Genomic DNA, 23,480 nt, shown 5'->3' on the forward strand with positions numbered 1-23,480 from the left:
TACACCATACACTATTAAGATGGAACAAAGGATGAAGAGAATTCATGCATTGGATCCAAAATAAACCAACAATCAGCTTCTAACACAATAGACCCCACCTAATAATGTGGATGCTCTGTACCTAGGATACCAACTCCTTTTCAAAGATACAAAGCCCTTCACTACCCACAGGATACTTAAAACTGCCTTCAAACTGTAAGACCTCCAAATGCACCACAAAAGGCTTTACTGGCCAGGCCAGACCTCCTTTGCCTGACTGGGAAAGGCACCAGCCCAGTGGGGTCTAATCCAAGCTCTCGGGCTTTGCAGACCCAAAAAATAAACTTATATCTGACCAAAAGGAGGAGGGTGACCATACATTTTCACTTGTGCACAAAAATAGCAACAGCTGATCTTTTTAAACAGATGCTTTGTTATAAAATATCAAAAATACAAGGCAAAATAAGGCACAAAAGGAGTTGCCTAAAATGCAGTCCTAAACACCCAATTCCCAAAACTGAAGCCAAATAACAGAGCAGAAAAAGAATTGAGAAACGCAAAAACTTTGAAGAAAAAACAAAATATATTTACATAATCCATCCATCCATTATCCAACCCGCTATATCCTAACTGCAGGGTCACGGGGGTCTGCTGGAGCCAATCCCAGCCAACACAGGGCGCAAGGGAGGAAACAAACCCCGGGCAGGGCGCCAGCCCACCGCAGTATTTACATAATGCTCCAAACAATTACAATACTTGACTGCTGGAATAATAATAAATATCCAGAAGGAGGGCCCAGCAGTTGTGACATCAGGGTGGCCCCGCCTCCAGAGGCTCCACCCACAAAACACAGGGAATGAAGGCCCATTTAAAGGGACACAACACAAATAACCAAGGATAAGAGAAACTAGCAGAAATAACTTAAAAACATGAAAAGTAACATAAAATGAACATAATAAAACATTCAGACTGGTCCATAATACCTAGCAGCTCGTTCCTGATAACGTAACTGAAGCGGGTCTACCTAACTGTAGTATTCAAAGTTAACTTGAGTGAAGGAGAGAAGTAGTTATTGTTAAGAGCATGTGTTCAAAGACTACATCAGCAGCAAATGGCAAATTTAGAAAAATAACAAAAAAAATAAAAATAACTTTACATAGCTAGACGTAGAGTATATATCAAGGGAATTAACCCGGAAAAAGAGGCAAGTGATATCATGTTGTGACAGCCTGTACTGATGACGAGTTTTGTCTGTCATGTAGAAGTAAGCTGCCCGAGACATTTTGGATTGTTTACCTACAGCCCATCACACTATGAGTGGAATCGTACACCGCATTTCTGGCGATGTTTGCATTGTGCATAGAAGCCCTTATCAGATGTGGGCGATTTTTTTATTTTCACTTGAAACTTGTTTATGAAGAGGGCTGATTGCTCCTAGACTTGCCATATTTATCGTACCCCAGTGCTACTTTAATGAAGGATGTTGTGTAACACTGGATTTTTACCAACCATCCAAGCATAAACTAAACTTAGTTCATTGTAAGGGCAGATGGCACTGCATTATCAAAGCTCAGCATCCGAAGCCTCTCATTTGGCCCGCGTGCGGTCAGTCCGTGAAGGTGCCCTGCTTATCACTCTGACGTTGTTATTTTGCACTCCATCCTTCTGTACACGGTGTGATGTTTTCAGTGCCGTTTTCTTATATGATACCTTGTAGACTGTAATGTGTTGCTCACATTTCTTTTCTATGAAGCTCGCTTGTTTAAAATATTGTGAACTTATCAGGCAGTGAACAGCATAACAAAAATTCAGAAAACATAACAGAAACTAGTTGTATTGGACATTTACTAAGAATCTCTACTAACTGATAACCAACATTTACTTCAGTTCTTGTTGATTTTACTAATTGTGGTAACTTTAAATATTTTTATTTTCTTCCTGCTTCATTTTACCAGGTACAAATTAAAAGAATGTGCCATAGATGTTAATCGGATTTGCTATACATATAGAAAAGTGATCTTGTGTTAATGTGTGTTACTGCTTAAGTGCTAATATCCAGGACTGGCACGGCATTTCATTAACTGTTAAAACTCTTTGCTCACCTTATGATAAAGTTCACTATTTGAAGAGATACAACATTTTAAAAGGTTTAATATACAGTAAACATCTTTTCCAATGACTCTGTAAACACACGTGTCAATAGTGAGAGCGGCCCGGAGTCAGAGAGAAGAAGAAGAAAGGAGCCGTAGTGGAAGACAGACACCGGCCAAGTGGAGTCAATGCAGACAGAGTGAAGTAGGAAGAGGACAAAATAGACAGCATGGCACACCGAGAGGGCAGGAAGAAACACAAAAAAAGACATCGATGGAAAGGATGAGATGGAGAGAAAATAAAAACATTCATTTACTGTCTGCAAAACAGTCTGAAAGAGGGATTAACAACCCCTCAGGTTGAAGAGGCATTGTTACAGTAGCAGTTTGAACTCGGAGAAAATGAGTATCAGAGTTAAAGCTCGCATTGAAACTGAGCACGTTTATCAGAAAGCAACCAAAATAAAAACAATCCGGGTACAAGGCCACATCGCCCAAGAAACAAGCAGTCCTGCATACTTTAATTTCTGTTTTACATTACAGATATTTATAATACACTCTGGAGCCAAGCAAACCAAATTAGCTCTTTGGATTTTCTTTCATAAAAACATTCATTAAGATGTAAGAGAAATGCATATCAGTGTTTCTGCAAAACGCATTTGTGAAATGAGGGGAAAAAAAGAGCTGAATAAGAATGATAGCAGCTGATGCATTTGTCTTTGTACCTTTAGGCCTGACAGGCTAACTTTTTGATTGAGACGTGTGTGTGTGTTTTATTTTCTGAATATGTTTACTGTTTTGTACTTTATAGGTGCATCTTTTTTTGAAGTTTGTTTTTCACACTCGATTAGACGCAGTACTTGTGGCCAGTCTCATGGAAGTGGGGCCAGCAGTTCTCAGAAAAAATGAAGAAAAGAAAAAAAAAACAACAAAAAAGAGCTTTTTTCCGGCAAATGTGTTCTTTGTGGTTTTAATTAGTCATATCATATTTTTTGATGGTTAAAAACAGAATTTCTGTAAATATATTGTATGTTGCAAACTAGCTGTTGGTCTTCAAGGGTGTGGTATAACAGAGAGGGGCTGCAGTGTGTGGCTCAAATTAAATGTTCATAGGAGAGCAAAGAAAAAAAAAACAAACCTATAATAATTAAGAGGGCACAGAGAAGCCTGTGGCACTGAGCCTGTCACTTCTTTTGTGCCGTTTCAGATAAGTAGGACACATATATTGCCATATTTATGTAGCACTCACAATTAGAAGTCTTATTTTTTTTTCTGTCTTTCAAATGCTGATCCAGTGTGCACATAATTATGCATATAAACATAGTGGCTTAATTATCTCTCACAACATCAGTGACAATGTAATTAACAAACATTGCAAGATCAATGAGAGAAAACTGTGACCTTCAAAACAGTTAACTCCTAACAGAGAAATGCAATGAGGATTTAATGTCACAAGAAGCGCAGCGCGTTCCTTCGATAATGTGGAAAACGCACACGGTCTTAAAGAACCCAGTCGGCACATTTCTGCATGGTAGTGAGTTAAATAAGGCATGTTTTGGCCTGTAAGGAATATTTTTGAAGATTTTGTTTTTATTCTGCCCTGATATGTGCTTATGTTATAAGCTGCCTTCCCAGTGTACTATAAAAATAGTAAAGAGGGGTTAGGATAATTATATATATTTTTAAAGAGCTACTGATGCATCGATTGTAGAGCCGTGGAAATTCAATGCAGTGTTCATTCCTTTTCAAACCTGACTATCCAGTCTACCGATGCCATTCAGGCAGGAACCACAGACATGATGGCAGGCCACCGCTGGGAACATTCACTCAAAGGTGCCACTTGACCTGCTGTGTGATGCATGTCTTTGGGATGTGGAAGCTGCGAGGATGTGCAGCTTCTCCACAGTCAGTGCGTCAGCCGCGATTCACGTTGGTGGTGCGAGGTGGCAGCAGCACCAATCACCACGCCACCTCAGTGCAATTTGCATTCCTTACAAGTTCACGGTCTAAAATTAGATTTTTTTTTTTTTTAGTTTACTGAGAATATTTCTCATTAATTGGTACTGGTGTGATCTGTAGACAGAGTGTCTCTCTTTGTATCTGTAACATCTTAACGGCCTTGAGTGTCCATTTCCTCTTAATGGTCACTGTTTAATACCTGCACAATCAATGTGTCAAGTCTTTAAACTTTGATTCAATTTTAGTTCATTTTTGATTAGCACTGCCCAAAACAGAATAGCCCTCAGCACTGCATGGAGATGTTTTACTAAGATTGTGATCAAACTGAGAATTTATTAAATAACAAACGTGGAGTATAAGAAAGGCAACACTAAAATTTCCGGACAATGAACTGTATATTTCAAACGGTGCCATCTCTCCCATCCCACACCCATGCATGTTAGGTTAATTTCCAACTTTAAACTGGCCTGGTGTAGGAGAACGCTAGTCGTGTGTGTGTGTGTGTCATCGTGCTCCCTTGTGCAGAGGTGCATTCTGCTAACTGCCTGATTCTCCATTGAAAATTGCACTTCCGTCTGATCCAGCCAGTACTGTAAAGTGCAAGGCTGAAGGGCCTAGCGTTGAATCAAAGGGATCAGTGGGTGTCACCGCTCCTGTCTTTCTGATGTCATTGCCATTGATTTGAGAGGACGATTGGCCAAAAACACCAGGAGTGGCAAAATGACAAAGACTCTTACTATCCATCCATGCGTTTTCTCATACGGGAGCTGGAGTTCCATAGGGGTCACCTTACAGTGTGTTTTTTTGCTGACAATACATCCATCCATCCATTTTCCAACCCGCTGAATCCGAACACAGGGTCACGGGGGTCTGCTGGAGCCAATCCCAGCCAACACAGGGCACAAGGCAGGAACCAAGCCCGGGCAGGGTGCCAACCCACCGCAGCACACACACAAACACACCCACACACCAAGCACACACTAGGGCCAATTTAGAATCGCCAATCCACCTAACCTGCACGTCTTTGGACTGTGGGAGGAAACCGGAGCTCCCGGAGGAAACCCACACAGACACGGGGAGAACATGCAAACTCCACGCAGGGAGGACCCGGGAAGCGAACCCGGGTCCCCAGGTCTCTCAACTGCGAGGCAGCAGCGCTACCCACTGCGCCACCGTGCCGCCCGCTGACAATACAACTTTATCAAACAACTTTACAGTTTTTTTGTTTTACTTTTTTTACATATTTATACAAGATTTTATTTGTGTGGGCAACTCACAGTTCTTGTGTGGTTCCAACATCTGTATTTCAATTTCAATGTTTATACTAATGTATGCCTGCAACATTATACTTCATCTAACTAGGCCCAGTCTGTGATTGTTCAACCAGCACGAAACAGTTAATAAAAAGCAAAATATATCATTCTGGGAGAAAGCTGGATAATGGTGCAAGGGGTTGGTTATCAGTGCTGTCGTATGGCTCCCAAATGCTGGATGAGATTCTCAACTCCATTATTCTCCCCATGGGTTTTTCTTATGGTATTCTGGTTTCATTTTACATTCCACCATCAGGCTTGTGAGGTTCATTTTCACTTTTGAACTGGCCTGTCATAAGGGAGTTATGGTGTGCGTATGGTTGTGCCCTGCGATGGCCCTCATCCCACCCACAGTTACGTCCTTACCAAACCCAATGCATCTGCGATAATCGGATGCTTGATGCCAATGTGGTCAGATAGTGGTTTGTTGGAGGGAACTGTGGAAGAGACTCTTATTGTCAATTGTTGTACAATTTGTGAACTGTGTTATAAACTAGTTTACTTGTGCCCGGGTCACTTTTGTTCAGATAAACTTAAGGGAAAGTCAAACCCCTGCGTTAAACCAGTAGACTGAAATCGTACAGTCTTGCCTTTTGTACCTGATTTCACAGAAGGGCAACATATACAATGACAACAGTGCGCCGCCTCCATGTAAGACAGAGCAGACACTGACACTATATAGTAAACGTCTGCACTTTATCAACAGTGACACGAGGATTTTTTTTGCGGTAAATCATACTGTGCATGTGGTGTACAGCAGGGGTGATCAACGTCTGACCTGGAGGGCCGCAGTGACTGCAGGTTTTTGCTCCAAACCAGTTGCTTAATTAGAAACCCATTCCCGCCAATAACAGATTTCATAGCTGCTTAGTATTTTAACTCTGCAATATCATCAAAGTCATTCTTACATCATAGAATTTTTTCTTTGCTATCATCCAAATGATTTGAAGCCTAAAACGGGTGAGTAATTGTCAGTCCTTCAGTTTTTTCAATTCAGTTTCTTTCCTAATATTTTATTAAACCAGATAGTTCACGATGAATACACACAGGTGTACATGGAAGCAAGACAGATTGAGAACTGTCGATTCCTTTGTCATTTGCATCTTATTGCTAATGATTAGTGATTCATAACAGCAGATTTAGCTGTTTAAGACTAAAATAAGCAATTAAGGGTTCAAAATCTTAACAAGCGAGACAACTAAAGTGAAGCAGATAAACATCACTTGAGCGATAAGTGACAAAAATCAGCAACGAGTGACGTCTCGTGAAGTAGTTGGCTTGGAATGAAAACCTGCAGTGACTGCGGCCCTTCAGGACTGACGTTGCTCACCCTTGCCGTACACCACATGCACAGTATGGTTTACCGTGTCATTGTTGACACCGATGTTGCTCACCCCTGGTCTAGAGGGTTCAGTTTCCTTCAAAGACAAAGCAGTTGATTGATTTTTGTTGGCTTCCAGTAATTCTGATTGGTCACATGTTCTAAACTTTCTCCACCGTGATATCATTAATGCGTAGCGCTCAGCTCACAATGTACATGTTTCTTTATGCTCTGCGTAGCATTGTAACTTCAATGTGGGAGAGGAACGTGAGGGGACTCATTGAGATAAGATATCATTAACCATTTGCTGCGATAGGGTCAGCCGTGACAAATTTGTCTAAAGGGAGAAGCCAGGTTCTCCTCTTGGTTCTAAATAACTTTAATCAAATCGTACCTTAAACTGAGACACTGGGATCCATTCCTGGAGCAAACTTTGTAGTGGGGGTTGACCGGAAAGCATCTGGTAGCTTGATGAGTGATTCAGCCCAATTGGACTCCACTTTTAAAGAGCTAATGAAGCTGCTATATTGAAACACCATTGACAGGGCGAAGGATTGGGTTTGAGTGCAGACACGCTTCATACATCTTGGCAATAGAAACCGGCCCCTGGATTGAAGGTAGCTCCCTGGTGCAAGACACAGTCCACTGAGCACACATGGACTGATATGTCTCTGCTGGGATACCCTAAAGCAGGTAGAGACTGTCGGAGAGGACAGGGCAGTCTAGTCATGGTCATCACCTGCACGTGTTGTCACCACAACATCACCAGGATATTTGGGTGAAAGTTGAATTGGATATCCCAGTATGTTGAGAAGCTGAACAAGAGTGTTTTGCATTGAAAGATGTGTGTGTCAAGGTGTAAGCGCTATAAAATCTTGTGTTATTTAGCATTAACAGTGCTGGCTGCAGATATGGACAACGCTGGAACAAGCGCAGTACAGTCCCACTAAATGTACTGTTTGACTCGGCTTTGTGAGTGTTTTTGTGCAACGACAGAGAGGAAGACAGTTGAAGTTAAAGTCCTGTATACTCCGTTGCTTTAGTTTTCTTTTGTGTATTTCAGGAATAAAACAATACTCCTCTTTTTACAGTGGTTATGTGTCTAATAACTAAATCACACCAGTACATCCCTACAATATAAAACCAGACATAATGCACTCACTCACTTGTTACCAGCGTTTCAAGCTTTTGTTGCAAGTGCCGCAGCACAACATGAAGCCTCCACCTGGAATTACTCTGCGTGGAGCTTGATAGCCTTTCAACCCTTATCTCTTCTAAAGGCCTTTCTTCCCTTAATGTCATAGACGATAATTATGTTGTACTTGTAGCCTTTTTTGGTCAGAAAAAGAAGATACAATATCCATTTTGTTATCATGTTGTTAAAGAAAAAATGTGTTCTAATTGCTGGAAACACAGACAAGGCCAGCCGCTGGCAGTGTGGAATTTGCCGGCATGAAGTACTTAGATTAGGACTCTACATCTAATGCTTTTCAGTGACCCAGGCCTCCAAAACTGGGGCTTGCTTAACATCCCTGAAGTGTGATAAGGTTAAAAGCTAACTAATTTACATTATTTTAGTTTTCAGGATGAATGATGGGGCCTTTTTATTGCATTTAATCTAATGGTCACTCACAGTGTGTAAGCGTGGCTCTTATTCCCTGAAATATGTAACCATTTGAAAGATGAATACTGTATATGTTTCATGTACTTCACGCATTTTAAGTCCTCTTTTCTATCTTATTTTATATAAATGGAGACCAGAATTGAAAAGACTTACAACAATACTATGCTGCTGAAATGCAATAAGTCCCCATCGAGCAGTAAATGACAGTCAAGCAGAGGGGGCTACAGCACCTTGGAAGCCGTGACGTGACATTCTTAAAAGACTTGTAAAGCAAACTCAATTAAGCAGTTTTATTGTATATAGCACCTTTTATGGGCCATCTTAACAAAACCCTTAAATTAGGGTCCGACCATCTGCCAAGTTTAACTTTTTTAGTTTCCATTTTTCTATACAAGCCGTATATCCTGTCATGAAATATTAGCTTATTCTGTTTCTGTTTGCTCTTCAGGTTGAAAACATTGCTGAAAAAAAAGGAAATGGCAAAGGAAAAATAATTATAAATTCAAGGGTGTGGCGTGTGTTTTCATTGTTTGAAAAAGAGGTCTTGAGTTAAAAAAAAATTGGTTAGGAGTGTCAAGACGTTGAAGTTTGCCGTTCTGTGTCTCTGAAATGAAACGTGATTTGTGTAATAGGAGGACAAACGACGTGGCTTACTTGGAAACGTCAGCCTCTTTAGTATCTGGTAGGCCCACACACGGGTGAATTCTGGGTATACTGTACTGCATCCAGAGAAAGGGTGGAATAGTGTATGGTGTACTGTATATTATGCATTGCCACACTGAAGTTGTCACTTAGCTAAAGAAGGTTTACAAATATGTGGTTAGTATTCTAAGCAGGGCACTTTTCTTGGAAAAATTTGAAAAAAGGCCATCTCTTTTGTTTCTAGCTTTTCTGCTATCATACATTTACAGTATGTAGTTGCCGCACTTAACTGTGGATTGCATGCTAAGAATTGTAATTTATATCATCCAACAACTGCAGCACCATCTGGTTTTTAACTTATTATTTTTTTTTTAATTATTACCCATGACTTTGCCTTTTATTGAGTGATTAGACCGGTTCACCACACCTGGGTGAGGTTTTGAGCACTAATGCATAGATTTCATTTAATGTTCCCAATGCTTGAGCAAATACCTGGTGTCTGATGGTACAACAAGCCCATTTTCCGCTGCTCTTCAGTTGTGCTGCTAACATATAAAGCGGTCGGTGAGCTTGTATTAAAGGCGTTGTGCAGGTGTTTTGGGATGAAAGGATCATAAAGTGCCTCTGCTGTTAGCTCAGAATATGACTTTTGCTCTGTTTCTGCATGTTCCTTTTGTTATAGCTGTGTAAACATTTAGTAGAAGGTAAAGTTACTTGATTTGCATTGGGATTTTTTTTTGAAAGCAGTATTTTAAAACTCTTATTTTACTGACAATAATTGCTTTCATTAAAATTATTTCTTCAAATGAGGAAAAAAAATTTAACAAATATTACAAGGATGTTTATGGAGATGAACACCAAATTGAAACCACTTATACTTGTATATACTGGAAGTGGCAGTCTAGTAGAAATATACAACATTACGTGACAAAACAAAGCTAGACGTGTTTAATGTAGTTCAGGGTTGAGAGTTTATCCCAGCAGCCCAGGAGTGCATCCCGTACTAGGGGTACGTACCTTTTGAAATTAAAGGCCTGGATATTGTGTGGATTTGCACTGCACTTTTGGACAGATGGATGTCGCATACATTTTCTTTTTATTGCTGTATTTAACAGGAGTCCCCGTGGACTGTGATGTTTGCTCATGACATTGTGATCTGTAGCGATAGTAGGGAGCAGGTGGAGGAGACCCTGGAGAGGTGCAGATATGCTCTAGAGAGGAGAGGAATGAAGGTCAGTAGGAACAAGACAGAATACATGTGTAAATGAGAGGGAGGTCAGTGGAATGGTGAGGATGCAGGGAGTAGAGTTGGCGAAGTTGGTTGAGTTTAAATACTTGGGATCAACAGTACAGAGTAATAGGGATTGTGGAAGAGAGGTGAAAAAGAGAGTGCAGGCAGGGTGGAATGGGTGGAGAAGAGTGTCAGGAGTAATTTGTGACAGGCGGGTATCAGCAAGAGCAAAAGGGAAGGTCTACAGGACAGTAGTGAGACCAGCAATGTTATATGGGTTGGAGATGGTGGGACTGACCAGAAAGCAGGAGACAGAGCTGGAGGTGGCAGAGTTAAAGATGCTAAGATTTGCATTGGGTGTGACGAGGATGGACAGGGTTAGAAATGAAGACATTAGAGGGTCAGCTCAAGTTGGACGGTTGGGAGACAAAGTCAGAGAGGCGAGATTGCGTTGGTTTGGACGTGTGCAGAGGAGAGATGCTGGGTATATTGGGAGGAGGATGTTAAGGATAGAGCTGCCAAGGAAGAGGAAAAGAGGAAGGCCTAAGAGAAGGTTTATGGATGTGGTGAGAGAGGACATGCAGGTGATGGGGGTAACAGAACAAGATGACAAGGACAGGAAGATATGGAAGAAGATGATCCGCTGTGTCATCCCCTAATGGGAGCAGCCGAAAGAAGAAGAAGAAGCTGTATTTAAGATATATTATTAATTTACAGTATAATTTTGTATGTACAAGATAGACATGTTCATCATAAATCTTATGAGAGGTGTGCTGTGGTACAGAGTTGAGCAAGTTGCTTTTATTGATCACTTTGTAGATGGGACGAGGAGCACGAGGCCAGAGATTTAAAGTCTAGTAGCAGACAGGCCTTTGAACGAGTCTGTTACTTAATGAATAAATCAGTGACGTTTCAGTCTGTAGTGCTTCTTTAGCTGCTTTCAAAGGGTGGATTTCACTTCCCATGATTTCCAGGTAAGCAGCACCACCCAGCACTACCATGTAATACTGGAGTCGTCCGTAATTTAAATTTCTGTAGTGAGACATGGGAGTAAATTCCAGAGGCACTTATTGTTTGCTAGTGATTCATTTTTGTTAGGGTTTCCTTTGTTGAAAATTGTTATACATGAACATACAGTATATAAAAGTGTAAATCAGTCAGTTGGCTAAATTTCAGTCTCAGAGACACCAGGTCAGTGTGTGAGGGTCAAAGTTTAAGAATCAAACTAAATATTACCAAGACCTTTATAGGTTAAACAACTTACATTTGGTGTACTCGAAAGACAGGAAGGAAGATTTGAGAAAGCATATTTCGATTTCTATATTTTTCTGTTTTGCCTTTAGTGATGCTCCTGTTTCTTGTTATGTCTCCATTTGGAAAAGGTCCTAAAATGTGAAACATGGAGCTTATTTTATGAACATGTGTAAATGTGGTAGGCAAAATAATATCTTCAAAGTTTTGCTGGGAGGAAAAGTGATATGTTTACATGGAGAGTGGTCTGCTTGTGCAGCCTTGAGTAATTAACTGTCCTGCTGTAAAGTATGCCTTATATGGCGTGGGTTATTCGTGACTGGCAGTAACCATCCCCAAATCTAAACTCGAGCCTACTTTATTGGGCAGGATGGCATCTCTTTGTGTAGAATAAAGCAAAAGAAAACTTTCCTCTTGTGATGACCTTCCCACATTTGTTCCTTCCCACATCTGTTCATTCAAACGTTTAGCTCTTATTTCTTTGTCATCTTTTAACAGTAAGATATATTCTCAAACCTGCTCACTTCAGTTCAGTTCAGGGTTGTGGTGGACTTGGTGGTCTATTCTGACAGGCAGAAAGCCATTCTAGAGAGTGCCCACTGGCACACACTCCCACACAGGGTCAAATGAAACTAAACTGTATATCTTAAGGGGATGTAGGAGGAAAACTGCACTAAAACCCATGTGGACATGGACAGAACATACCGACACTGCTCGGACAACACACAGGTACAGGATTTGTACTCAGGACAGTGTAATTAAGGGGTAGCTGCACTACCCACTCTGCCATGGTTCTTATCCATTTTGCATCCAAAACAGTAATAGTCTGTCCAAAAGAGAAAAACAATTGTCACTTTCATCTCCAAAATATGCCTAAAACAGTCTTACATTTCGAAAACAAAATGCCAAATATCATGCCATCCACAAAAGTAAACCGCTAAAACTGATTTTTCTCCTCTTTACCTGATCCATTTCTTTTTAATTTTTCATATCCTTTCGATCTGATGGATCCTGTTTCATATTGATGTGTCACCGAGTCATCTGAACGTGATGCCAGGATTGAAATTCAGGGATTATTTTACAGACTGTGAGGAGTATAGAAAAGCATGGCAGGGAGAGACAGATTTAGCAATAACACAGAAATCTGAGACCAAAGATAAAATTTTCAGTATTAATTACCACCAGTGAAGCTAGCATTACGCTTTCCCTTCTGGAGCACAATGTGAAGGAAAAAGTGTGAAAAAAAAGGCTGCCCACTAGTCCATGGGATTGTTGAACACGTTCACAAAATGCGGCATTTGTGAGTGTACCTCTTAAAATTCTTTAGAGAGAGTACAGTACAGTGTACTCTATTTTCTGATTAAAATGACTTGTAACAATTCTAGGGGTCTGGGTTAGACATACCCCCCTGAACGGGGGTTGGGGGGGGGGGGGGGGTTCGGGGGGTTCATGTTTTTACTATTTGGTGAATTTATCCATAAAGTGTAAAAGAGCATAAAGATGTAATAATAGGAGATGACATTGATATAAATCAGTTTAACATATAGCTTTACATTTACAATGAATCCAGAAAAACTAAAACAGAGGATTCTGATATTTAGCACCTTTCAGTGTGTTCTCATTTAGAAAGTACTTAATAACCATAAGAAGTGGCATATTTTATATGTGCCTATGCTTAAAATGCATACTTAAAAACAAAACTGCATACTCAGCAGCAATGCTGACAATTGTTCGATAGAAACGGTCACCAGATTGAAGGCACGTCTGAAGTGTTTATGAAACAGACGTTTAGTGCCTGTGTCATGTGTAAGGTGCATAATGTCAATTATTAATCACTATGTGGGAACTTTACATATTGTACAGTCTATATATTCATTTCTGTGTATGTTGCATGCAATTTTTATAAAACCAAGTAAGCCTCGATGAAACACTATTACCAATTTACACCAAAGCATTTCATTTCATGTTTAAAGCATTTCATTTTAGAATTGTTTGCCTAGTAACCAGTTCAGTAAAGAAGGCGCTGGATGTGGGGACCTCAAGTCTTATCCAAACAGACTTGCAACTGAGCAGACCATCTCTTGAAAATGGGACGATGTTAGAAAGGTCCACAGGCAGAAGACCACTGCTAGTCTACTGCTCGCCTTGGGTAATCTCTGGGATCGTAACCGTAACTAACAGCTCTTCTTGTCTCTGCTGGAATATAATGAACATTTCTGTGTAACTTAATTCATTCTAGGTACACTAAAGTGCTGCTTACTACACCGTTCTGCACATCGTGAAACCCTCCCCGCTATCCGAGTTACTTGGCTGAGCAGTTTACGGAGTTCAGTTTAGCTTTGGTTTGAACACATGCAAGTGGAGTGGCCTGATTATGGGCACAATGCGAGTCAGTGATTGTGTGACTTGAGCGACAAGTGTACCGTTCATCTCTATTAGCCATTAAGCTGTACTTCCCGATGGGCCTATAAAGGAAGACAGAGGGTCATTGATGCTAGTTGTGGCTACAAAAAGGTAAACTTAGTTGAATTTAATGGAATCTGAAGGCATTCACTAGCAATAGTATGGTTTTATTTCACAACAGATTAAAAAACTAAGGAGCACGGTCTGTTTCCATAAAGTCCAAAGTTCTACAGCTGTCAGAATTCAAATTTGTTAAAAATAAAAACATATGAAATTTCAAGTTTGGTTTGTACGTGGGAAGTACAGGGCAAGTACCCAACATTTCTTGTAGCATGGATTACTGTCACTTGTGTTTAAAAATATCTGAAGAAAGTTTTAAAGAATTGTAATGAAAAGGAACGGAAATGCTTTCCAACAGCTGTGACTTTGATCATTCGTTTACGAAAAATATCTGATAACCTAGAAATTCCCCAGCACTGCTGTTGTCTCTTTGCTGTATTTGTTTATTTTGCTTTATTGTTGTGTATGCGGTAAGAAAATTGATAGCAAGCTTTACATGCAAAACACGGGGCACTGAATTAAAAAGGATACCTAAAATAAAAATCAAATCACATGACAAGGAAGGCACTCTGTGAACTGCAAAAAGTTTCTGAAATAAAAGAAAAAGCTTACTTTTTGGAGGTATTTGCAATTCTGCAAGGTTTACTGTCTTGAATTTGAATGGCATTAGAAAGTAAATGAATGGTAGGTCTTATAGATGTGTCACCCTTTGCATGCGTCTGTTCATGAACATTGCTGATCTTTTACAATGAATGATCTCGGTCTTACTGTCCTCTCATTCTCTACAGGAGAAGGCTCTTCTCTCCGTGACTATGCAGCCAACACCATGAATGAGTTCTTGGGCATGTTTGGTTATGATGACCAGCAGGTGAGAGATGAACTGGCCAAGAAGATAAGCTTTGAGAAGCTAAAAGCTGCTACCTCAGAGTCTTCCTCCCTTTCAAGTGAGGAGGTTACCCGGCGGGCCCGCTTCTCCAAGTATGAAGAATACATTCGCAAGCTAAAAGCCGGTGAGACATTACCTTGGCCAGTCCATGCTCCCAAATCCGATGACCTGAACTGCAAGTTGGGGCATGACAAAGGGGCATTGCTTCAAATAGCTAGCCGGTTGCAGAGCCCTGAGGGTCACATACTCCCAGCTGAATCAAAGCCTGTGGTTCTCCCTGTGCCACCCAGCTCCTCATCCATGCAGAGCCTGGCCACCCGGGCTTCCAAATACGACTTTTTTATTCAGAAGTTAAAAACAGGGGAAAGCTTGCGGCCGCAGAATGGCAACACCTACAAACGACCATCCAAATATGATTTGGAAAATGTCAAGTACCTCCACCTCTTCAAGCCTGGGGAAGGAAACCCAGACATGGGGGGAGCCATCGCCTTCAAAACTGGAAAGGTAGGCCGGCCTTCCAAGTACGACATCCGCAACATACAGAAACTGATGCCAGTGAAGACGGATGCCAGCCTGATGCCACAGACATTGTCAGCCACATCCAGCACACCCGGGACAGCCGGCCCAGCTACTGTGGCCGTTAGCACAACAGGTCCCTCCGCCACTTCTGAGCAGTCCACCAACCTAAACTTCAGCAATCCTGATTATATGAAATCAAGCTTCTCCAAGACAGACTCCATCACCACAGGGACAGTGTCCACAGTCAAGTAAGATCCTCTTTCTCTGTACTGTGCAAGTAGATGGGGGGGAAAGTGGGAGAGGAGAGAAAGTAAAGGGCTGGACATCTGCTAATGGTGGGGAAAAGTGAACAAATGTAACACTGAGAGTTTTAGTTTAGAATGTCATCACTTTGTGTTATGCAGTCTACCTAATAAGCGCCAGTGTAACAGTTCCATCTTTTTCAAAGGAGAGAGCAAAATGTTAAGATGTCTTTGTGGTAATGTTTTCAAGTGTCATTCCCCAGGACTGCTTTGTAACACTTCACCTGCTCCTTCAAAATGTCTTCTTTGTGTCTGTCACATGGCACAGCTTACCTCCGTCAATTAATACAAGAAGCACTTGTTTAATAGAGCATGCTGTCCTCCACTGTGCTCTTGACGCAAGACCTGGTGTGTATGCAGGTCTCGTTTAGTGCAGCACGCTGTATGTCTCTACAGGCCGGTGGGGGAATGCTGGGAATTTACCCAGCCTAACTTAAAACCCTCCATTAAAAATCTCTCATCTCTATGTTTATCCTTCTCAGGGTAAGAATATGTAAAATAAAGTCTTTTGGTAGAATATCTACATGGCAGTGACTCGAAAATAAAGATCTTAATGGAAGCAGTGAATGGTTCAATCAATTAAAACAGAACCCGTGTTAGTAAAATCAAAAATTGTGAATAATGTATAAACAGCTAAATTGGAAAATATTTTAACGTGTGCCCGTGAGCTCGGACAATGTGAGATTAATTACTCAGAGCTTAGCACGGGACGAGAAGCAAAGCTTTAGAACTGCACCGTAGAAGGTCTCATGGATTGGCAGAACATCAGCTTCTCACAGTTAAATGATACGTGACAGATTTGTCATGTGGTTTGGTTCCTATTGGCAGCTGCACTCTTCATGTGGATGCAAGGGTTCGTGCAAGCAAAATATGGCCAAAACCTGCAGTGTTCAAGCTTGAGAGTCCAGGCTTCCATGTCAATGACTGCTTGATGAGGCCTGGGATGGTAGAAGAGGTTTGTTTAACTCTTTAAAAACTACTTGTATACAAGTGGACATGTCGAATACTTTGTACATTAAGCAAGTATTGATTAGTTAGCACCCAGTAATCCACATGACACAGCAATGTGATGATTGCAGCAAACACTGCAGGCAAGAAGAACGATATGGGAATCCATGTGGAGCATACAGACGTTGGGCTGCTTTACAGAAGTGGCTACAGAATAAAAGGAGAGAACAAGCAAGGGAGCCAGTTTTATTACTTAGGGTCATTCATTTTTAGGTAACAAAAGTTGTCAGAAGTGATAGATAGATAGATAGATAGATAGATAGATAGATAGATAGATAGATAGATAGATAGATAGATAGATAGATAGATACAGTTTTTTCTTGTGTGGGTGTGTTTGTGTGTGTCCTGCGGTGGGTTGGCACTCTGCCCGGGATTGGTTCCTGCCTTGTGCCCTGTGTTGGCTGGGATTGGCTCCGGCAGACCCCAGTGACCCTGTGTTCGGATTCAACGGGTTGGAAAATGGATGGATCGATGGATAACGACAGAATTGCCCACACCTGCCCATGAAATAGCCTTTGAGTCAATTGTCCAATTACTTTTGAGCCCCTGAAATGAAGGGATTGTGTTCAAAAAATGCTTTAGTTGCCTCACATTTTTATGCAATCGTTTTGTTCACCCCACTGAATTAAAGCTGAAAGTCTGCACTTCAACTGCATCTGAGTTGTTTCATTTAAAATTCATTGTAGTAATGTACAAAACCAAAATTAGAAAAAAGATGTCTCTGTCCAAATATTTATGGACCTAACTGTAGATAGATAGATTGATATGAAAGGCACTACATAATAGATAAATAGATAGATAATGAAAGGCACTATATAATAGATAGATAGATAGATAGACATGAAAGACACTATATAATAGATAGATAAATGTGAAAGGCACTATATAATAGATAAATAGATAATAATGAAAGGCACTATATAATAGATAGATATGAAAGGAACTATGTAATAGATAGATAAATGTGAAAGGCACTATACAGTATAATAGATAGATAGATAGATAGATACAACAGGGGGAAATTTGTGTTTTTACAGAAGCTAATTAAATAAATAGATACACACACACTATGGTCTGAACACACAACAGAATGACTGCAATGAAAGAAAACTTGTCAGTTTACAGTTGTTTAGTGGATGAATAAAGTAATACTGTAATAAATTATTTTTTTAATGCTAGGCAAAGATATGAATCTTTTGAAGACAATTAAAGACCAATGAAAGAAATGGATGATAAACATACTAGGAAAATTATTAAAACTCCTCCAGGGAAGATTAGAAGAAAGAAATCTAGAGAGATAGAAACCAAGAACTGCTGCTGAACTCATCATATGATATGTATGCCAGTCTTTCCCTCTCCTAATGTATCTGTGGCATTTTTCCTTAGAAGTTATATTTTTTACTTTTTTTAGTTAAAACAATTAAGCTAACCTAATTATAAAAATGAATATTACAAATCCCAGTTCACAAGGTTTCACTAATAGGTGCCGTTTGTTGCCAGACTGAACCGCTTGACTCACTAAAGTTATGTCACAGCCATTGCATCTTGCCTGCCACGACCAGCATTCACAAGTATCCATTTGGCTGTTTTTCTATATTTATAATGTAATAATGTTGATGACTTATGAGGTCAGCAACTCTGCTCTATCAGATCGTGCTGGTGTGGCAGACCTCTGAGGGGACTGACGTCATACATATTATAAGCAGGCAGATTGGTGTGTGGAATGTCTTCAGGTTTAATGCCTGAAACACTAAAGATGATGATCTGTGACTGACTGCCTAGTGACTGACCCCTAATGCAAAAGTTGGGGTAGTCGGCCAACGTTCGCATGAGGCAGATAAAGACGTATAACAGGACTTTATTCATCTGGTCATACTGTATCTCTATAGTTTCCCTTATAATGATTTTGCAGGTCATAAATTCTCTACTGTTATAAGTTATGCAGGCCTAGATGAAAAAATATGATTTAATGTTAATTTTATATAATTAAGCCCTAATGTAATGTATACCAGTGCAGGTAAAACCAGAAAGGCTGGTAAAGAAGCGTGCATTATAACTGGTAAATACAGTATTTTCTGCAGAGAATAGCCACTTAGGGTAATCTAAATTGGTGCTCTCGCCATATCTCACAATAACTGGCTTTAACGCTCATGCACCTTGGCTCCACTCTACAAAATAATTGTCAAGTGTCACATATGGCATACAGTAATTAGATAAGGCGGTGCCTGTTTACCTAATACACATAAAAAGTTAGACAGTCGCACACGTGGTGAAGCGCAGCTTTCACGCAGGCACAAGCAGACTGTCGCTGGACTGCCCTGATGAAGTACGCAGCATCTGTCCGAGTGGAGACGCTTTACACAAACGTGGGGGCAAACACAAAGACACACTTTATTTCATGCTCCATTTGTAGTATACATTCTGCCATCAAGCCATGTTAGGAGTACTTACATGAATCTCCCAAAAAAAGTGATTATTTAAATGAATCCAATTATCAATCAAGACTTTGATTACCATGCTTTTAGAGTGCTTTTAAAGAATCCAAAGTTATGAGCCCATAGCTTATAATAAGGAAATGTTTATTTAGCAGCCTGACTAGAAATGAACTAGAAATGGAAAAGAGGACGGATCTGTGAGTGTAGGCATTCGTGGAAGCTGTAAAGTAATATTTTACAGGAGTTATTGGGCCCTTCCGCCACTGAGCTGATAGCAGGCCGGCGTGTATTCTGTGAGGAGATGCTGTAGCGTGTTCTCCAAGTGTTTCTTTTGATTTTGGATGGGTGACTTGGGTTTCCTTCCACCATACAAAGATGTGCCATTAGGCTAATAGTCAAACTTAAACTGTGGGAATGTATGAGGGGTTGCTTGAGTGTGTCTTGTGATGTACTAATGTCTTGTTAAGCGTTGGTTCTTGTCTTGTTCTTGTTGATGATGGGATAGCCTCATCCTGCCAAACATAGTTGACTGGATAAGCGGTTCATAATTCTGGTATTTTGCTAATTTGCTCTAAACAGAGTCTTTATGAACAAACAGAAACACACCCAATGTATATACACAGATGCACAGATTCTGCTCAAACACATTCACAGATACGGGTGTGTACACCCTGTACTTGCATTTAGATTGCTTGAATTTCAATGGCAGCTCTTGCAACGTCACCTAAAAGAAGACCAAAGGGTGGCACAGTGCTGGGTGCCTCTGCCTCACAGGTCTGGCATCCAAATCCTGTCCCCAGGTTGCCTTCCCAGTAGCGTCTGAATGTCCTCCTCGTATCCGTGTGGGTTTCCCACCCGTCTCAAAGAGGTTAGCTCAGAAGGAGACTCCGTACTGGCCCACTGGGTTCTTGAGTGGGCCCTGCAATACACCGGCCCCCCGTCCAGGCTCCGCTCCTGCATTGCAGCTGTTGAGCTCGAGCCACAGCCATCCTATACTAATTTAAGTTGATTAGAGAGTGTTATTTTACATTATGTTAACAGATAACAATCAAAACTGTGTTTGAACTTTTGAGTTTCACTAGAGACTTTTTTTAAAAAAAGACTTTCTTCATCATCTTTTGAATTCAGCTTTTGAAACAAAGTAAATTAGGATAAAATCAAACAGTTATTCACTTCTAATTCAAAATCAAATGGATCGATTTTGTCAATGTAATAACATGTGAAAAGTACATTTAACTCATGGCTTAAGAAAATCTTTGATGTTGGCCAGCCAGCTTGCCCAGAATTGCGTTCACTCTGGCGTGCAGTGACATACCCGCAGATGTGTTCTGCACTCAGCCCACGGGTGGGCACACAGAGAGCTCTTCCAACAGCCTGCACTGATCGGCACTCCACAGCATTTCCTCCGAAGGAAACACTGAGCTCCATAATTGTTGCGGGAGTTGTTCTCCACTGGTGTATATCTGAAAGCGAAAAGTGAAGAAGAGTCTGGATCACTGACACGGGGTACCCATGGCACTCCGCACAATTAAGTTGTGAAGGCTTAGGAGAACGCATTTTATTAGATTTGGGAAATGCGGGAAGCTTCCAGTGTCAGAATAGCAGGTGTGTTATACGCTGACTTTTTTCTGCCAGTTTTGCTGAAAGTCAAGCCCCATTATTCCTCGCGTGCTCATAAATATCAGATGTATTTCAAATGGAACAATGAAACGGTCACTTGAGATTTTCCTGTTTAAAATCACCTGTGGTGCAGAATGGCTAGAAGTGTAGACAGAGAATGTTTAAACACGCAAAGGGGCAAAATGTTCCTGAATGTTAACGTTTTTTTTTTGTTCCCATGATGTTCTGTCAGCAGTTTGTAAACTGCAGGTTCGATTAAGCTCCATGTAAGTTATGGGATTGGTCAGTCAGAATGTTTAGACATTTCACCGCAGACTATGAAGGAATCCGATGAACCGATTACTACGCAACGCAGCAAATAGTCCAGCACTGCCTTCGTATAGTGTGGCTCCTTGTTTTAATTCTCCAGCGTTCATCAATACAAGTCTAGAAGAACAATACTCACCTCCCTAGCAGTTCATTTTATGGCTTTAGGTTGTGAAATGCTCCAATACAAAAAGTGAAAGCAACGAAAAATGAAAATGAGCCTGCCCATCAGATCGTGATGCAACTTGAGATCAAGAGGGCCCAAAAGTGTAATGGTCGCCCTTTTCTCACGTTTTTCCCGTCCACCTTCTCCCTGAGAATGTCGATAATATGAATGAATGAAGAGTTTCCTACTTTGTTGCTGTGACCCTAGCTGTGTGGATTATTTTAAAATGTCTGTTTCTAGAACGTCTTGTCCAAGTAACTCATTTACAACAACTGGCTGACCCAGATGACCAGTTCTTCCTCTCTATGGCCTAGTTGATGATGATGCTAGACTAGTGAATGATGATGATGATGATGGTGCCAGACTAGTGAGTGACGAGCGACTTGTTAGCTTTCTTCAGGATGGCAAGTCCCCACTGCTAATTCCTGACAGTCAGAAGAGGTCGTCGATCAGCCAAAGTGCACACCTCGGCTGCCAGAAGAATAGGCAAGTTGGCCACAGGTTCACTCCTCGCCACATTCGAAAGCAGACCCACAGCAAGTGACTTTCAAAATAAATAATACTGCCTAAAAAGGGGCAAATGTGTCTTTTTCAAAGGTCTGTGACCTTTTCTGTGACTTAATTTGCATAAGTGCAGTCGTCGGAGAGAATTAATGATTTATTCCACATTTTTCTTTTTACTGGTGGAGGGTCATGCATCAAAATGTGTCTACAAGTCTCTTGATTCATTTCTACATGAAAACGTTCTTACAGATTAGAAATGTATATTGATAGCCTGAAGTTTGAAATTGCTTGTAAGTAAATACCTTGTCATTTTGTTTTTATTAACGATGAAGCAGATTGCCATTAATCCTCTTTCCTTTGTGCCTTACATTAGGAATGGATTGCCAGCGGAAAAAACAGTCACAGAAGATGTCAACTTGTACCAGAAATATATTGCCAGGTATGCAGACTTTTCAGTTTTTAGGTGGGAAATTGAGTGTCGTCTCTTTAAAGAGAGATAAATAATATTTAAATTATTTGTTAAGAAAACAATATAAAATATTAGCACAGAGCTTGCTGATGTGTATGGATATTATGAATGATGGTGTGGCACTGGCGAGTTGATAAGCGCCCCCCTGCCCCACACACAGTATTTCTGTGAAAGTTCATTTGTCAGGAGGGCATTATCGTATTTGCTTATTCTAATGTTCAGTTTGATCTTTGATGCACGCCATTTTACAGGAAGACAATTTGATTTGGCATAGGCCATTAAACAAAAAAAGGGAAGAGCAAGCTGGAAGTTTATTTGGTTTTAAGCATTGAAAACTGACTACAATATTTGTTTAGAAAAATAAAAAAAAATGTAAAAACAAAGGCAACAGGTTTCTCTAAATGTTGAAGTCAAAATGTCTCTTATTTGCCATCCATTTAAATAAGCAGCTGGAGCTGCTCAGGTAGGATTTTGTTAAGAAAACAAGACCTGAGCGACATCAATGTTATGTTTGTTTGACGAGAGCTATAGTAACACGCGGCAAGGCACAACAGACAGAGCCGACTGTGACGATCCACTCGGAAGAAACAGCCTCGGCTCTCCTTTTGTTGAATTCTTTCAATTTTAATGACACACTTGCATTATTTCAGGAGGTTTCTACCCTCGAGGAAAAATTATCATAATTACACTTGTTTTTGACAAGCTATGTTTGCAAAATGCTTTTAAACTGGGTTAAATTTATCAAGCTTATTTTCTTTTCTATTAATATGCCGCTTGTTTTGATAGGTATGTGAATAAATAAATATTCTTGTCAGTTTAAATCAGCAGGTACAATTAAAAATTACCATGCATTATAAAAAAAAAAGGGAGAAAGTAAAGTTCAGTGCACTAAAACTGAAAATCTGAATTTCACTTTCTTCTTACCGTCACATTATTTGATCTGCGCGGTCCTGCATCCTTCAAATATGGTGACTGTCGCCCCTCTCAAGTACCGTACGCCGCTGCTCTTTGAGATCACGTTCCAGTCATTTTATTTCCTGCTGATTCTCTGTTTCCGCTCATACTACAGCGCTGAATGTGCAGGGAGATGATGTTGTAATAAACCAGGGGATCCCAAACTCAGTCCCAGGGACCCCCACTGTAAATGCAGGTTTTTGTTCCAACCAACTTCTGTTTTTAATTGGATACCTGGCCCAATTGAGTGAGCTGTTATTTCCCAGTTTCTGTGTTTTGGAGGCAATGTAGAATTTAGAAAACTAAGTTTGGCCTTTATTTTATTAAAATGCACTAAGTAGTTAAATGTGGTCTTGTAACAATATCTTTACACTGATTTTTCATTCTACTATTCCAGTTGTTTTGGTCATTTAATTCATTATATGTAATCAGTGGGTC

At 40.4% G+C, this 23,480-nt stretch overlaps 1 protein-coding gene across 9 annotated transcripts in view; it reads left to right on the plus strand.

Moving 5' to 3' along the window:
• Nucleotides 1-23,480, plus strand: part of casz1 (castor zinc finger 1) — a 601,697-nt gene that overhangs the window by 521,395 nt on the left and 56,822 nt on the right. For all 9 annotated transcript variants that reach the window (XM_051931297.1, XM_051931302.1, XM_051931301.1 and 6 more), the window contains 2 exons: nucleotides 14,662-15,526; nucleotides 21,993-22,058. In XM_051931297.1, the coding sequence (XP_051787257.1) occupies nucleotides 14,662-15,526; nucleotides 21,993-22,058 (931 nt within the window). The remainder of the gene's footprint in view (nucleotides 1-14,661; nucleotides 15,527-21,992; nucleotides 22,059-23,480) is intronic.

The sequence above is a fragment of the Erpetoichthys calabaricus genome, chromosome 8 (assembly GCF_900747795.2).
Source record: "Erpetoichthys calabaricus chromosome 8, fErpCal1.3, whole genome shotgun sequence".
In the NCBI taxonomy this organism is placed as follows: Eukaryota; Metazoa; Chordata; class Cladistia; order Polypteriformes; family Polypteridae; genus Erpetoichthys; species Erpetoichthys calabaricus.